Source organism: Excalfactoria chinensis, chromosome 18, assembly GCF_039878825.1.
Source record: "Excalfactoria chinensis isolate bCotChi1 chromosome 18, bCotChi1.hap2, whole genome shotgun sequence".
In the NCBI taxonomy this organism is placed as follows: domain Eukaryota; kingdom Metazoa; phylum Chordata; class Aves; order Galliformes; family Phasianidae; genus Excalfactoria; species Excalfactoria chinensis.
The window spans coordinates 7,492,812-7,510,376 of NC_092842.1; the positions used below are offsets into that span (position 1 = coordinate 7,492,812).

The following is a 17,565-nucleotide window of genomic DNA, read 5'->3' on the forward strand; positions in this document are numbered from 1 at the left end:
CACGGTGCTGTTGTGCCAGATAGCAAAAATTAAGATGCCTGTTAATTAGATTTTTAATTATATATTTTTTTAAGGTAGGAGCTTCCTGCATTGCATATGGTGTTGTCTGTCATTCTTGGTGCAGCAGCTTTTGGAGATGGGGTGGCAGGGAAAAGGAAAGCTGCAGAAATAGAAATAAACGCTGTTTACTGAAGGTTCACCAGAAGATACATTATTGGGAGCTTTACAAAACTGTTGTTGCTGTGTTCTCTCTGGGAATTCGGTAATTGTCCCAAATCTATTTTCAGTTGCTGATTTTCTTTCGTTGTGTGCAGACTACCAAGGATGACTTGTTGCTGACCGACTTCGAAGGGGCTTTAAAATTCTTCCGTGTGCAGCTGCCCAAGAGATACCGCTCAGAGGAGAATGCAAAAAAGCTGATGGAGTTGGCCTGCAACATGAAGGTAAAGATGTGGTGGTAGCAACTGTGAGCGTATCTTCAGCAGGTGCAATTTCTGAGGTACACAGTGAAGTTCTTTTAGTCTGGGGCAGTGGGGGTTATGTTTGTTCCCTGCTAACCCCTATGCGTCAAATACAGCGACATTAAATACGCTTTATACCAACACAAACCCTTAAACCATACACAAACCCTTAAAATGGAATTTCAACAAATGTTACTGTTACAAACTTATTCCCTTTTGGTCAAATATACTGGTGTGGTGCAGAATCTTTTTTTTCCTCTGCAAATTCACTAGGATTCTCCTGCAGCATCAGTGCATAATTACAGTCTTCCTCAGCACGTGAACAGCAGGGCATTGTGGGGTAGCAGCAATACGCACACTGGTATTCTCCATAGAACTCAAGCATTTCTTATGACACTAGTGTAGAAATTAGGAAGTAATCACAAAGTAAGCAAGCTATTTGAATTCATCCAATCATTGAAGAGTAGCCACAGATCAGACAATGCTGGTCTGGTCAAGATCAGGTGTAATGACTGCATTTGCCTTTCGTGTTTCCAGGTAACTTGTTTTTCTTCCCACTCTGCCAAATCTCCGTTCATTCCCAGCGCTGTGTGAAGCAGTTAAAGCAAACAGTGAAGGTTGTGCACTGCTTCCCTGAGCGCTGTGTGTTCTCAGGGGGTTAAATGGAAGTTTATGGAGAAAGTGCAAACTGTGTTCCTGGGCTGTGCACAGGTGCTGTGTTGGCTCTGATTGGACGTTGCACATAGTTGCTTTCTTTGACCTAAAATGTAAGTCCTTTGCTGTCAGTAGAAATCTCCAGCTTTGCATCTGGAAGCGCTTTTGAGCAGAAAAGGGCCTGATGTTAAAATAAATCATTTATAGGAAGGGAGAAGTAGCCTAGCAGAGGCATTGTGATTACAACAGCATTCTGCTGAAAAGGAGGTCAGTAAATGATGAGCTTGAGACAGCAGTAATTTCTTAAAGTGAGTCTTCAGTGCCCTTGAAATACTGGTGGGACTTCAGCATTCGTTTCTGCCTTCTGCTGTCACCACAGAGACCCAAAGGCCTTGCTGATTCCCTGAGCACAATTCCTGCTAGGCTCCAGTATCAAGAACTGGTGGCCGTAGTAAATGTTCTCATGATCACCTCATTTATTAGCATCCAGGAGAACACAAGTGTAATGCACTCTGAACGGTCTGACTAGAAGTGTGGCTTCTTCCCCTTCCTCTCGTGTGGCTGGATGCCTCACTTTCAATAGCTAACCTTTACATAGCTTGAGATTTGGTGTATGAAACCCAGCAGTTAGTGCAGTTCAGCAGGAGCAGAGCAGTGAAATAATCTTCTAAGTTACAGGCTGTATTGTAGGTAAAGGGTTAATACTCTGCATGTCTGGGCTGCTGAGTAAGGATCACTGCTGCAGTTGTAATAGGGCTGGACACACTGCAGGTACATGGGCTGGTTTCTCTGAAAGGACTCAACGGAAGCACCTTCAACTACATGTTTCTGTGCAGTTCTCACTAGGGGGAGCCTGGCTACCAGTTTTCTGCAGCTCATTTCAAGTAAGATTGTTAATGATAGGAAACAAACGTGAGAGAAGCTGAAGCATGTTTTCCATTCGCAGTCATTTATGCAGATCAAATTTGTTCCTCGGACAAAATATTTTCTAATAGCTTCATGTTATTTGGTTTACTGCAGTAACAATAAAGGGTAGAGCAGCTTTTCTTACTGGTGATTTAATTTAGATGTGTATTGCTTCGCATGTGAAATGCTGTTAGTGCTTTTAGCACAGACTGACACTAAACTCCTGTAGAGCATCGCACACCCGGTAGCTGGCACCAGGGAGGGTGCTGGTCAGGATCAGATGCAGTTCTTATATGTTCTCTTTCCCTGTAGGACTTGAACGCTGCACAAAATACTGAATTTAATCCGCATTTCTCTCCTTTCTTACAGAAGGGAAAACTGCATTTGCACTTGTAGTTTCTTTTAAAGTAAACACTTCAACATGATGATAAATGTTACAGTTTAAAAAGCAATTGAAGAAACCTCAGCATTATGTTAGGTCAGAAATTAAGCACGTATGGTGGGTTTCAAAAGATTCAGTTTTGCTAAGCTACTGTATCTTTTGGGCATCCAACAGCTGTGTAGTACCAAGGAAAACTCCGGTAGGGTGCTGCTAGGAATCCCCTTCTAACACTTTCTGTGTTCCACAAAAGGATAAGAGGGAGGGACACTTTTGTGATCATAGTGAGTGAAATAGATTTGATTTTTTAACATTTATTTATGTTATTAATCATATCCAAAGGTTTGACACTCAAAAAAAGGTTGTTAGCCGTGTTTTAGAGAAGGCAGGAGTTGCCCAAAGCTCATTCCGTAACCCTTTGTGAATTGTATATATTTTATTGATGTTCTGGACAGGAACTAATAGGCTGCTTTCATTTAGATTAGCCAGAAGAAGCTGAAGAAATATGAAAAGGAATATCACACCATGAGAGAGCAGCAAGCGCAGCAGGAGGATCCAATAGAAAGATTTGAGGTAATGCTTACCTACTGTAATCTGATGTAACCTGCAGTACCTGCAGGAAATGCCTACTTGGATTTTCTTCTTTAAGCTGTTTCATCTTCTGACAAGCGCATGTAGACGTGCATCCACTTACATGTGTTAAGCTGAAGAGTTTTATGTAAACTTTAACATCTGTCTGTGTGATGGGAACAGTAGGAGAATACAGAGTGGCTTCCCCACTGCCATCCACTGTCACGTTTCTCCAGCATGGAAATTTTATTTTCAGCCATTAGGGAATGAGTGTCTGTAGGAACCTCTTGGTAAGTGTTGGTGCAGTGACACTCCTACCACTGCATTCTCCAGAAGCATCTCACTAGCTCAACAAGTAGTAGATGAGTTACTAATGTGTGGTTTCTTCTCAAGGCTAATATTTAATTTGCTTTACTTTGTATTTACTGTATGGTTAGCAGCTCTTGTCCTCACTGAATTTCATGCAGGTAGTAGAGCTGTCTTCCAGTGTTTGAGATGTAAGCTGGACATTCACATTCAGGCAGAGTGCTGTGTTTTATAGATAGACACCCAGCAAAACCTTTTTCTTGACTTTTTTGTCCACCCGCAGCGTGAGAACCGGCGCCTACAAGAAGCAAACATGAGGCTTGAGCAAGAAAATGATGACCTTGCACACGAACTGGTGACCAGCAAGATTGCTCTGCGGAAAGATCTGGACAATGTAAGACATTTTCAATGCTCCGTAGAGGAGACAAGGTGCTGGGGCTAATTTCTAGTGACTCCTTTCATCAGGAGTATCACAAAGTATTTTCATACTTTGTAATATTTACTTGTCTGCTGACAGGTGATAAATCCCATGTTCTTTGTTCCTTTTGGAATGTATTTTCACTTGTGTCTTGCCTTCAGGGTTAGGGATTGCCTTTGTTTTATGAGACTACTGGGCTACTTGTCCTGTCAGGACAACAGGCTGAGCAGATGCAGATCATAACATGACATGGTGTGGGGAAGCACCATTACAGGGTACCTATATGCTGCAAAATGTGGTACAGTTGGTTTGGGTGGGTTAGGATTCTTTCCTCCATGCCCATACTGCGGAATGATATACAGACCTGAGTCAGATACCCACAAAAAACAGGACCAGCAACTGAAATACAGATTCCTATGAACAGCATTCAGACTACAGAGAGAAGAGAGGTTCTGAGCCTGTGCCTGATCAGTTACTTTCTTCTCCACATAGTGCAGCAGGAGCTAAATCAAGCCTTCAGATTGTTAAAAAATGATGGCATGGATTCCGTTTTCTGTTTTTCTTCAACGGGTTTCAGATGAGCACGAGCTCACAGAAGTCAGGCTTTTGGTACCAAGTAAACTTCCCAGTCTGAGTCTGACTCTGAGTACGATCAGATCCTCAGATACCTTGGGCAATTCTGGAAAAGTTTCTGCGGTTTGGGGTTGGGTTGTTGAAATCCACCCACACGAGCTCATCACCATTGGTTGTTTTCCATACCAGCAGAGCACCCTGCAGGAAGTTTCAGATTTGCTTTGTTGTAGTAACTGTTTTTAAGCTTGCTCTGCATTCCCTTCATTACACACTCATGTCCTGGAGGTTTTTTTAGGTTATGCTTTTTCACGTGACATGCAAAGGTGCTGGCATTTGTAATGCACCTCGTAGTCTGGGCCACATTTAGTCCATCAAGTCCTTATGTTTGGTATTCGCATTGAGATGAGGTGCTTTTTAAATCTCAGAGGAAAACAACTTTCCAAAATCACGTAGTGCAGGAGTTGACGGGCTTAAAAGTGCTTCAGCTTATCTGCTTCCAGAGAAGGCAAGGTTTCCCATGGTCTCCTGGAAACTGGCTGTTGGAAACATACTCCTTGTAAATGGTGATGCTAATGGATGAGGCTGCTTTTAATGAAGTTTGTTTTATGGCTTTCAGGTTTGTTACATCTGCTGCTCTGTAATGTTAGAAATGCGTGAGGCATAAAAGTATGTTCCATGCGGGGCTTTCAGAAAGCATTGTTATGTTCACTTCCTGTTACCTTTGCTTTCTCACTGTATGGGAGATAGCTCACAGAAGGCTGTGCCCAGTGGTTGCTCTCAGAAGGTGGATGGCAGCAAAGAAACCCAACATATGAAAAACAAGGCAGCGGAGACGTTTTTGTATCTGTTAGTAACTGTTGCTTGTGGCTGTAGCCCATATAAACCAGATGAGCTTTTATTCGCTTAAATAGAGAGCTAAGAGAGGAACAAAACTGAGTAAAGTCTTTGAGATACTCTGGTGGATATGTAACGCTCAGGCCTTCAAAAGTGGTAAATGATGTTGGTGGCATTCAGGTGATACCCCAGGAGGAGACAGGCAGGTTTCATCCTATGTTAGGACCCTGATTAATTCTTCTAATTGGAAGCTGCAATGATAAGTTCCATTCTATTAGCCAGATGTCCTGAAAGAGAAGTACCAAAAGAGGCTGTTTAATACACCTTTTCTAATACTTCCATAGTGTCTCTGAAATCTTGCAGCCTAAAAGATCAAAGCAAAGCATTTGGAAATACAAGAATTTCCTTAATAACCTTTGCACCAGACCAGAAAATAGGCTTCATTTTTTCTGCTTTTGCTGGACTCCCATATCCCACTTTCCTTTAACTTTAAAATGGCTTAAAAACCACATATAATGAAAAGATGTTCTCTTTGCCTTTGCCATCTGTTTTAAAGGATCAGCAGGGCTTTAAGGGACTAAAATTCACTGTTTGATTTTCTGCCTTTGAAGGGAAATGGTACAGCCACTTTCTGAACATTTCATATATCAGTTGAGTTACTGATCTATTTTTATGTTGAATGCATGCACCTATTGGGAAGTACTGAGCTGCTGTGTATGAGACAGGAAAAGCTGTCTTACTTTGCAGGGGTAGTTTTGAGCAGCTTATGAACAGCCCAAGATTTTACAGCTGTGCACCTTAAAAGAAAAATGTAGTAAGAAAGGAGCGTGTGCTTTCTGGTGGGACAGAAGAGGAATCTGACCTGGTAAAGATGGTATTACGTCCATTGGTAGGCATCATGGAGGAGTTTTCTTTAATGAATTCTGTTTTCATTACAAATTTGAATTGTAGATGTTATTTTTCAGAAGAGTAGTTTTCCTAATATTACTTCTATTAGTAACAATGAAGAGGCTTTTTAGCAAGAATGAAAGGACAGCATTCTTGGCTGTGACCTAATGGAGCTTCCAGTCATGGCTGCCTACCAGCATCCACACAACAAGGAAGCCTCTCTTCAGTGCTGTACTCTGCTCTGTGTTCCAGGCAGAGGAAAAGGCAGATGCTCTGAATAAGGAACTGCTCATGACCAAGCAGAAGCTGATTGATGCAGAAGAAGAAAAGAGGCGCCTGGAAGAAGAATCAGCTCAGGTTGGGAGCACTTCTGTCATCTTCACTTTTCTGTGCAGTGCAGATATGGGGAAAAAAGTGACAAGTGTGGGAAGAGCTTAATGTTCTAAGTCCTCCTTGTGCCTCCTCTGTAGTGTAAAGAGCGTCAGCAAAACAGAATTCTTTCCTGTCAGGTGCTTCACAGGGTAGTGAATTTTTTACTTGAAATTGTGAAGGCACAGACTGTGCCAGGGATTGCTGCACAAAGAGGCAGGACAGAACTTCATCTGTCAGTACATTTAATACTTACTTCTCCAAACTAGTCAATTTTCTAGCAAAGAAAGCCACCGAAATCCAGCTTTTCCCTCTTTGCACATAGCTGAGATAGACCTTGTTCCCTGTAAAGCCTTGCTCTGTGCAAAAGGTATTGAGGTTAAGGAGGAGAAAATACCATATGTTTATTAGATTGTTCAAATATATAAACTTCTTACTTTTTTTCTACAGCTGAAGGAAATGTGTCGTAGGGAACTAGATAAAGCTGAGTCAGAGATCAAAAAGAACAGCTCTATAATTGGTGACTACAAACAGGTAAGCATAACTTAATGATTACATGTTCTGCAAGCAAATTGCAATCTCAGGCGTTCTAGAAGATTTGTGTCATTCCTTTGAGGAGACATTTTAGCTGTGCTAAGCAGGAAGCACTTGGTATTGCTTTGTATTCTGCTGAGATCATGATGGCCAGCTCTGTTTACTCCTGACATTGGTCTTTATAGATCACCAGTTTCACAGCCTCGGTGACAGCCCAGCATTGTTCACATGGGTTCTTGTATATCTAAATTTCACTTCATTGCAAAAGCTCTCCCATCTTCAGTTCTTCCATCAGGTGGTAACTGCATGCAAGAAGAGAGAAAGATGCCTTTTTCATTTTAGAGATTTTACTTTGGAGTTTGAGCACCTGATATCAGGTATCAAAGGAGTAAATAGATGAATCTTTTTAATGGGAACTTTCAGAATGTTTTATATCGCACAGGTCTTGAGGAACTGACTTCAAAAAAACAAAAACAGCAACAAAGCACAAAAAGCACCGCTAGTTCTGGGGTTGTGGCTGGTGTCTTTATCCCAAAGAGGAGCCATGCTTTCCCTGTTTTTGGACTCCTGTAGCAAGGCCAAATTATGTGACCATTTCCTATAGACGTAGAAGAATATGTTTAGAATGACTTAAAGTAGTATCCCAATTTTCCTGATTTTCTCAGAGCCCTAAAACTGCCCATGCTAATATTCCTGCAACGTCTATTTATGCTTTAGCATTCATCTGGGGTAACATTTACATTTCCAAATAGTCTGGTAACATAACTTTGCTTTTTCAGATTTGTTCCCAGCTGAGTGAGCGTCTGGAAAAGCAACAAACAGCAAATAAAGCTGAAATTGAGAAAATACGGGTAAGAGAAGAGATAGAATCAGTCTACAACGTTTAAATCTCTTAGCAAAATCATAACAGAAAGCACATAATTAGTCATAGCAAGAACAATGGTTGAAGGAGCATTCCTTCTTGACTTGCAGTTTTGGAAAGATTATGAGGGGGAGGCCTTGGGGGAGGGGTGGGTGGTTGCCATCTCTCCCTTGTTATATTGCCTACATTCTCATGCTGGGCAGTAATACATTTTAATTGTTCTGAGGGGGGTCTTATTTTCTTCTGGAGGAGATTTCTTGGCTGTCTCTTACTTAGCCCATTATCTCGGCCAGACAGTTTTACCAAAAGTACTGCAGTGTTTCTGGAGCCCACAGACCTGGGGGCGGCTGGAGCTCCTGCTTGGCTGTGCTCCCTGGCAGTTCAGAGGCTGCAGATCATTAGCAGTCCCTCTCACATTGTGCTGTGCTGCCAGAGCAGAGGCAGGAAAAGGCTGTGGTCAGCACTCCGGTACAAGCATTCACAATCAGGTATTTACTTTAGCAAAAAGTGGATGACTGTGAACACTGCCGTGAGTTCTTCAATAAGGAAGGCCGTGTGAAGGTTGCAAGCTCAGCCAAGGATGGTTCAGATGATGACACGGATGAGGAGAAGGAAACGCTGAAAAACCAGCTGAGGGAGATGGAGCTTGAGCTGGCCCAGACCAAACTGCAGCTTGTGGAAGCAGAATGTAAAATACAGGTAACACTTTGGGGGTTCTTTCTGTACTGTACGTGGTGTGTCTGCATTCCTGGAAAAGTGTGTTTGTTGTAGAGGGTTTGGAACAGATCCTGTTGGTTGAAACCGTAACTTGCTATTTCCTGTCCAGCTTATTTCACCAAACACTGGGTCTGAAACTTAGTGTGTGCAGATAAAACAATTCGGGTGGCATGAACTGTATTTACCAACCAGCTCCTACAACCTCCAGACATCCGTGTGGCTGCAGTGCAGCACTTACTGACACTGCAACTTCCTGGAGGAAATCCAAATTCTGACAAAGTACTGAATCACGCATTTCTTTATCTCACAGTCGACGTTAAATGAGCAGCTGACATGTGACAAATGTTAGACATGTTTCTTAAAACATGACTGGAAAGCACTCCAGGTATTTGAGGTATTGATGGAAAATCTGACAATGTTCTTTTAGCCTAAAGATGCAATGCTGGTGCTTCTTCCCAGAAACCTGAAAGTCTGTAGGAAGTCCACTTCCTATGGGAATACCTCCTTCTCAGATAGGAAAGAATTAAAGGCCTTGCATGTGCTGAAGGAAGCTGTGTGTTTCACTTTGGGCAATGACACAGGCTTGCTTTGCTGTTCAAAGCTTTTTTTTTTCTTTCATCTCCTGTTGTGTTACTTTTAATTTACATAAGACTTCCGTGGTAGCTGAGAAATTGTGATGTCCTACAGCCTCCTTAGTTCAACTCCTGTGACGCTGTGCTGTGAATACGTACCGAGTTAAAGAAACTATCTTCTGTTTGCAGGATTTGGAACACCATTTGGGTCTGGCATTGAATGAAGTACAAGCTGCAAAGAAAACATGGTTCAACAGAACGATAAGCTCTATAAAAACAGTGACTGGAGTCCAAGGAAAAGAGACTTGTTGAAATGCAGTTCTGTCAAACACACCTTCTTAACACAACACCTTTTGTTGCCTTCCTTGGCCAGATGTTTAATTCTGTGACATGAGAGGACCAGAATGTAAATACAATAGAAATACAGCATGTCGGGATTTCAATAGGTCAGTGATAAAAAGGATGGAAACACAAAAATGGCTTTATTGCTAGACGTGGGATCTTCATACTACTGATATTTAACAGGTGATGTAGCTAGATTGAAGCTCTTCAGAGAAACACTCCATTCTGCGGTCTGGCTGGAGGCTTTTCACACACTAGGTACGAGAACTTACCAAACCCTAATTGTTAAGTTTACATATGATAGGTTTTTTTACAGTTCTAACCTTTTTAATATTTTATTTGAAAGGAAAAATGTCACTAATGGAATTAAAAAAAAAAAAAAAAAAAAAAGGAAAAAAAAAAAAGAAAAACTAAACAAAAAAAAAAAGAAGAAAAAAAAGACAACTACCAAGAAGTCCATCAGTGCCAGAGAGCAGTCCCCAGAGGTAGGATGTAGAGAGTAGGAAGTAACAGGTTTCGTTCTGGAATGGGGATGATTTCAGCATTCCTGTCGGCGCAGCCCCCCTTTGTTTTAGTTAGACGCAGCATCCAGCTCCGTGTTTGGCGTTTCTTTCTGTTACTAATCAATTCTATGCAACTCTGAGCTCTTTTTTTTCTTTTTTTTTTCTTTTTTTTTTTTGGCATTTGCCAACCAATTTCACAACGCGGGGTTCAGGGCCTTGTCTGAATGCTAGACGACAATGATCAGAATCCTTGGCAAAGTTCCGTTTCACTTCTGTGTCATATTGTTTGATCCACATATCAACAGCGTTAAAATCCCCAGCACCAGGATTGCTACAAGGACTAATTATGTGGACAGTCTGACATTTGAGTCTTTTTTGGTTTTTTTTTGTCAGTTTTTTTTTCGTTTGTTTTGTTCTTTCGTTGTTTTTACCCGCCTGTCGCAGGCCGTCTGCGAAGCTCTGAGAAAGCTTCCAGGATTAGTTTTGCACATAGGTATGAATGGGACAAAGAAACAATGGACTGAGATATATATGAGGTAAAAATCACTGCGTGAGTGTAGCTGCGAGCATCCATAGCTGTCCAACTGGCTTCCCTGGTAACATGTTCAGAGGTTGTGTAGGTCATTTTCTGTGCTCGATGCAGTTGCACTAATAGGTGCTAAACGTGCTTGGATTGCTTATTCTTTGGATAGTCTGAGTTCTCACCAGAAAGCTGTAGAATGGAGTTTTGCACCTTGTATTTTTTGTTGGTTTTTTTTTGTTTTTTTAATTTATAATGGTTTGTGTTATGCTGAAGTATCTATTGCATCAGTGGATAAATTTCGTGTGCAGTGTGAGTATAAGCTGGTAACAATAAGAGGCACTGGTTTGTATATAAAGATATTTGGTTTATTTTGTATTTCTACTTTTTTCTTGTTTACTGTACTAATGCTAGCTAATGTACTCTGTAACTACAGAATAGAACATGCTATGTCCAAGCTTTTTTTCCTTAACTGCATACATTATCTCTATTGTTTAATACCAAAAACAAAGCAAAACTTGTAACTCCATCAATATTAGATGCGTGGACATTGTGGTAGCATAGTTGCAGTGTGTATACTTTATGAACTGAAATATAAACGAGTAAAATTGTATAACTACTTCCTTGTTTCATTTCATTTTAACAGGAAATTCATTAAATATTTTGCAATACAAAACCAATTCTCTTCCTAAAATAGAAGCGTTAGGATCTGTAAGCTTCTGTCAGACCAGAACTATATTTGTGCTGCAAAGGACTTTGCTAAAAAAGACTTCATATTCTTGGTGTTGCCAACACTGCTTTATATAATGAAATGTAGGTTTAGCTTTGAAAAAAGAAACTGCTAAAATGACCTTGTGCAGCTTGAGGCTTGTGACTCAGTATTTCTCAAATATGTCCAATTTAGAACATTTTTTTCCATGACCCTCCAAATTCTGCTTGGATCTGCAAAATAAATGTAGCCTAGCTCTACTTATCATCATCAGTAACATAAATTCTGTGGGGTCAAGTGTCGTTCACGTCATCTTCACTAGGATCTTCTAGTCATAGCTGAACTAGGGTTTAGCTGTGCAACTGGATGAATGCTCTAATTGGGTCACGGTGCAGATCAGGCTCCCCTGCCTGCGTGTGTTCTGCAGAGAGATAACAAGGAGTAAAAATGGATTTCTGTCACCAAGTGACTAAAGGTGACTCTGAAAGCAGCCCTACTCTGGGAGGCTGTTATCATGCTGTCACTTTTCTATCCATACTTTTGCTGTAAGAGAATGGCATTATAAGGCTGTGTGTAGTCTTTGCTGCTTTGTCTTACACAGACTGGTGTACCTTGGTAATTTCAGCTCTGCAGTTTCTCAATAATTACACCTTTTGGAGGAAGTTTGAAGGCAAACAAAGGAAAGATGGGAGGGAAAGAAGAAACAGCCAAAGCATTTCATTTGTCCATTTGTCTTTCCCAACTGGAATGGGAAATTGTGTGTGGTTTCCACTTTGCTCCAAACGTGTGGTGCTTAAAGGAAAGAAAAGTTGCTTTATTCCACCAAGTAAATGTTACCTCAGAACTTCGTGCAGCGTATGCTCATCATTCCAGTATGGCGGTGGAACAAACGTGATGAAAAGTGAATTGCTTTATAACGTTTTCTATGAAATATTTTGAAGTTAGTTTCCAGTCATGGATTATTTTAGGTGTGTTTCTGAAAGACATTACTGACTAATAAATATTACCAGCATATTTCAAATCTGACTCCATCTAAGATATCTGCAACAAAGAAAAACTGATGGTCTGTTGAGATTCATGTCTTTTGAAGCTCAATTACACATGAAATACAAGGAAACAGATCATTTTTAAGATGAGAAAGATGAATCTACAGAAAAAACAAAAAGACATTGAATCAAAATTGCTATAAGCAGGAGTATTTTACACACCTGTCAGTAAAGAGGAATGAGTGTATTTGTTGGCATTTTTTGCCAACTGAACTCAAAGTGAGTGCAAAATGAGTGCAAAATGAGTGCCACGCTGCTGAAGCTTATATATGTATTTTTCTGAAGAGCCCAGTGTGCTCCGTGCTGCAGCTTCCAAATGCTTTGTGCTGCGTTGCTGTGGTCCCAGGGCCCTCTCACATGGTTCCTCTGTGCTTATGATCCTCTTTTGTTTTCTGAGCTTTTCCTTCTTGGTTGTGCAGGGTCTTCGGATGGAAGCGAATATTCCAGCTCTATCAAAAACTCCACCTTTAAGTGTTGCTGGTAAGCCTTCTTGCAATTTATGTAACCAACTCCTTGACTTTTTTTAGCTGCCCTTCTTATCCGTGGCAGTAATATAAAGTTCCTGTTATCAAGAGGAGGATTTCGTTCCATCTGTTCAGCAGCTTGGCTCGTGCTCATCCAGCCTAACTTTAGACACTTCAGGAGGGGCCTTTCTGAAGGGCTTAATGGGACGGTGTGGCTTGGTGTGCTGAGGGCACAGGGCTGTGCCTGAGCGAGGGGAGTAATGCACACTGCCTGCATAGAGGCCCTTGAATAAAATAAGAAGAAACTTGAGGCATCAGTTTACACAGTGAGGATTGTTTTCTGGTTTAAAGTCTCCTTTTTCATTGCGCAGAACTGTCTTTAGTACCTGAGGCCCCTGAGGGCTCTGCATACAAAACCCAGCAGGATTTTAACAGGTTTCACAGCTAGTCCATACTGAGTTGGAGGAACGAGGACTTGGTTTTGCTGCCTTTCTGCAAACAAAACACTAAACGTGTGCTCCTGTGCTCCGGGTTTTTGCAAGGATCACACGGGCAGGTGGCTGCAGTCTGCTCACAGGAGCTGTGGGAGCAATGTGGGACTGCTGCTAAGGAAGCACAGAGTATTTGCTGCTTGGTTGCATGTAACAGTGACAGTCGGGGGTTTTCTGGCAGCGGTGTTGGGTCTTGCAGAACAAGACTTAAAGATTTCACATACAGCCGACTGATGATAAGGTGACCTACGGAAGGGCTGAGAGGCCTCAGCCTCCGCTTTACGGCTGCGAGGCGGGAACCGCATGGCGCTCTGCTCCCGCCCAAGGAGTGGGGGCGGTGCCCGCGCGTCGCACAGCGCTTTCTCATAGGTCGGTGCGCTGATTGGCGGCAGAAGCAGCCAGTGAGAGACGGTGGCTCAAGGCGGAGCGTCGCCTGCGGAGCTCTCTGACGGCGCCATCTTGTTTGCAGGAGGCTACGCGGTGAGCCGAGGCGTTACGAAGCAGGGCGGCGGGATGGAAAGCAGCTGGGCCCGCCCCGCGAGAGGGTGGAGCTGAGAGTTGGTGTGCGGGTGCCTGAGGGGTCTGTCAAGAGCTGCTGGGCCGGCCCAGGTGAGCAGGTGCTTTCGAGCCTGTCTGTTGTGGGGATGTCATCTCCAGATGGCACCGGTGGTGTCTGTGGGGAGCCCCTCAGCAGGCAATGCTTCGTGAGTCTTCCCTGTCATTGTGGCACTAAGTGTTGGTGAACGGAGAGCACTGGTGTGAGGGAACAGCGGAGGCTTACAAGAACATATACATTGCTGCAGATTGATAGTACTTTGTGGAGAGTCTCTATATTTTTTTTTTGTCTTAATTGTTTTTCACATTGCTTTGTCCTTGTGCGGACAGTGCTTCGGGCCCCTAGGGCTGAGGAAGGTGGTGGACCCTAGTCTGGCTGCTGGGGGTGATGCTTGTGCCAGCATGTCTGGTAAGGTCAGGCTGGTTCCTTTCTTGCACCAGCTGAGAGTTAAAATGAGGAGCTTTGCAATAGGATGTGAGAACTGATAAAGCACCGTCCATGTGAACTGTTTGATGTGCAGTGTGATGGGCGGCTGACTGCCTGGGAGGCATGTGCAAGGAGCAGCAGAGCCAGCCCTCAGCGCAGTGCACTGCTGGCTGTCTCCTTCCTGGAAGAGGTTCTGCTGTGCCAGTTGTGTTCTGACTGGGTGAAAAGGAAGCTGGAATCAGGAAAAATAAGTTCCTGTTGGTCTTAGCTTCGTCCATACAAGCGTTACCTCAACAATACTATTTCTGTGCAGAAGCTGATTTTACATAGAAAAAAAATCTGTAGCCTCTGTGTTTACCCATCAAGTGCAGAAGAATGCATTTATGTAGGGTGAAAACTACTGTAAATAGAAATTCTCCGATTTCTGACCCAGAGGTAATGGGAGGAGAACGTGACTTATCAGATCTCCTGAGAACTGCAGAAGTGCATTGCTAACCAATGCTGTGAAAGTATTTTTGTTTTTAATGGAGCATCTATATCACAAGATTTGCCCCAAATTGGCATAGATGGAATTAACTGCAGATGGTTCTGTAAAAATCCTGGACCATGCAAGACTTCTAAAGAGCAATGTTAAATAACAAGGTTTGTAACAGAAATAATCTTTGTAAAATTATCATCGAATGCTAAATTAAAAGTTCTCCATACTTGCAGGGAGCTACAATCTGTCCGTACAGAATTCAGCAATTAAGCAATTCGGGCAGTAAATAGGAGCTGTCAGGATGCCAAGCAGCATCCAGCCAGAGATGCAGATTTCAAGATAATGCTTCTGCTTGTGCTGCTTCATCCTTACAGCACGTGTTATTGAGTCAGCTTGGCATCTCGTATCAGTTCTACATACATCAGAGAAGAGGTAAAGAAGGAAAATTAAAACTCAGGTACTTACGCAGTACCTTTTTTTTTTTTTCCCCCTTAGGACACTCAGATCTGTGCTGAGTTTTTGTTTCTCTGGTGATTTACTCTACAAGTCCTAAGGCTTAAGTGTTACTGAAAAGCACACTCTGTGATGAACATATATTCTGTCTTAAACTGCTTAGGGTGCAGATTTACAGTGTGATAGAATGGATGTAATGATGAGGCTGCACCAAAGGTCCTTCTCACCTGCTTGTTCCTTCTGGCATTCTGGTGACAAGGCTTGCACCAGGCATACCAGTGCTAGCGTAAGAGAGGGTGTGAAATTACAGCCTGCCTGATGGCTGGTTGTTATGGAATCAAATCCTCTGTCTGCAGCAGCAGAGTCAAGAGTTTTAATATGTACTTAGGCTCTTCTCATTCCAGTCGGATTAACGCAAGCATCTTAAGATGATTTTGCAGTTAAGACATTGTGGAGAACTACTCTTATGAGACTTGTTTTTGCTGTAGATAAGGCTCTTGTGTGAACTACTTAAACTGTAGTGTGCCAGGAGTTTGATGTTCTGTAAGTAGGTGATCTAGGAAAGGCGCTGACAGGTCTTTGCACAAATGTTAGGGGATGTGCTGCTAGGAGAAGGGAGTACCATAGGCTGTGCCCTAAAAAGCACTGAGCTAGATGTACCCTACAAGTGATAATGCTGCATGCTGAACCAAATGTGAGTTCTAGATATGTTTCATCATTATATGTGTATGGTTTTCCCTTTGATTGAAATGGAAGAAGGAGCATATTCTGGTGTTCTGGATAGATGTTCTCTTCCAGATACAGATGCCAGCATCAGAGGATTTTGCTGTCTAATGCAAGTTGTTGTAGGCTGTTAGAATAATGACTTGCATCAATTTGCTAGGAGTCCATAATACTATTGAAATGAATAGGGGTTAGTTCAGATCAGCTGAAAAATGTTTAACACAACAGCCTCACTGATGTTGCTTGGTGCAGGCTGGGAGCCCTTTGATGAGCTGTGCTAATAGTGAGGCTGTGGCTGCCATCGGCTGTGGGAAGGAATCAGAGGCAGAGCTGCCAGGGTCAGGGACCAACTGCAATGGTACAGCTGGGCCAGGAAGATGTGTTTGTGGTGTATTCTGGTGCTTCATGGAAAGCAGCTTTCAGCATGCAGACTCTTCTCAGTAAGTCTTACAGAGCATTACTTATGTGAATGAATTGTTGAAATCATTAACCCTGGAGATTTCTGGGGAATCTGAGGACATTGGGTGCCCAGCATTAGCAAGGACCCCTCATTTTCTTATAGTAAATCCGTCATCTACAATCTGTGAGGTACCTGAAGCAGTCAAAGAGTAAGATGCTCCATAGTTTTCTCCTATGAGTTTTTGTTCTGGAAGTTGTGTTACACCCTTGTATGAAAAGGATCTGAAAGGACAAAGCAAAATCAGACTTAAGTATATATGAGATCTATCTATTGGATGTATTTGTAGTACAGCTTGAACTTGTCTTAGAGTAGTGCTGTTTTTCTGTTACTCTCTTGTTTTAATAAAACTGCTTGAGAGAGGCATAGCAAACCATAGCAAAGTATATCACAGCGAATTTTTTTCAGAATATAATTTAAAAAAAATTAAATTTTGCTTATTTTAAAAGTTAGGGCAAAAGTATTTTTTAAACCACCTTCAATGGTGAGTTACAGTTTCTGTGGTTTGGCCTAAGCTTGTTTGCTTTACCGTGATCCTGCAATGTGGGCCTTCTGTGTGCAGATGAGCTCTTGAGCTCTGTTCATGCCTGTCTCCAAAGGTGGTAATGATTCAGAATACAGTTTGCTTTACAGAAATGAACACACTGTTTTTGTTCTGACGTTGCAGAGATCTTCCTTAGTAGACAGCTTGTATGGCAAATGTATTTTAGAAAGGTTCTATACAGTGCTTCAGATAGAATCACAGGCACTGTGGACTCACAGATGCCAGAAGGTGCAGAAGTGATGAGATTTGCAGCCTGCCAGATAGGAAGCAGAAGCCCTCATCATGCAGAACGTACAGTTGGTATAAAAGTATGAATACATCAAAGTGGTGTGTTTAAACTCCTCGCTGTGAGCATCTGTTAATGCATAGAGTTGTCTGTGATCCAGGGTGAAGGGTGACCTTAGAGCCGTGCTGATAGATGAACTTTGGGAGGTGACACTGTTGTGACTCTGATGAAATTTTCTAACCCGCGAGGCCAGTTTATCTCATAGAATAGGGAAAGAAATAGGAAAGAAAGGAATAGGAAAACTGTGCAGTTTAGAATCAAATCCTGTGCATGAGGAAAAAAGTAGTAGAATACCGAGACTGAGAGCTGTGTCGTTATCGGCTTTCACAGTGTGACCAAAGTGTGGGTTTCTTTGTTGTTTTTTTAATCAGTCCTTTTAGAATACTGTAGAAAACCATTGTGGTTTTGGCACAGTTCTTGGCTGACAAGAAAGGGAAGTGAATTAATGCCTTCTGTGCCCTGAAGGCCTGTGCTAGTTTAAAGAAGTGGTTTCATAGTAATTTAATAATGATGTACCAGAGCAA

At 42.2% G+C, this 17,565-nt stretch overlaps 1 protein-coding gene across 4 annotated transcripts in view; it reads left to right on the top strand.

Moving 5' to 3' along the window:
* Nucleotides 1–11,080, top strand: part of RABGAP1 (RAB GTPase activating protein 1) — a 60,828-nt gene extending 49,748 nt beyond the window's left edge. For all 4 annotated transcript variants that reach the window (XM_072352575.1, XM_072352577.1, XM_072352578.1 and 1 more), the window contains 8 exons: nucleotides 315–443; nucleotides 2,881–2,973; nucleotides 3,560–3,670; nucleotides 6,242–6,346; nucleotides 6,809–6,892; nucleotides 7,672–7,743; nucleotides 8,256–8,453; nucleotides 9,233–11,080. In XM_072352575.1, coding sequence (XP_072208676.1) covers nucleotides 315–443; nucleotides 2,881–2,973; nucleotides 3,560–3,670; nucleotides 6,242–6,346; nucleotides 6,809–6,892; nucleotides 7,672–7,743; nucleotides 8,256–8,453; nucleotides 9,233–9,355 — 915 coding nt within the window. In that variant the 3' untranslated portion in view covers nucleotides 9,356–11,080. The remainder of the gene's footprint in view (nucleotides 1–314; nucleotides 444–2,880; nucleotides 2,974–3,559; nucleotides 3,671–6,241; nucleotides 6,347–6,808; nucleotides 6,893–7,671; nucleotides 7,744–8,255; nucleotides 8,454–9,232) is intronic.
* Nucleotides 11,081–17,565: the final 6,485 nt, after the last annotated feature.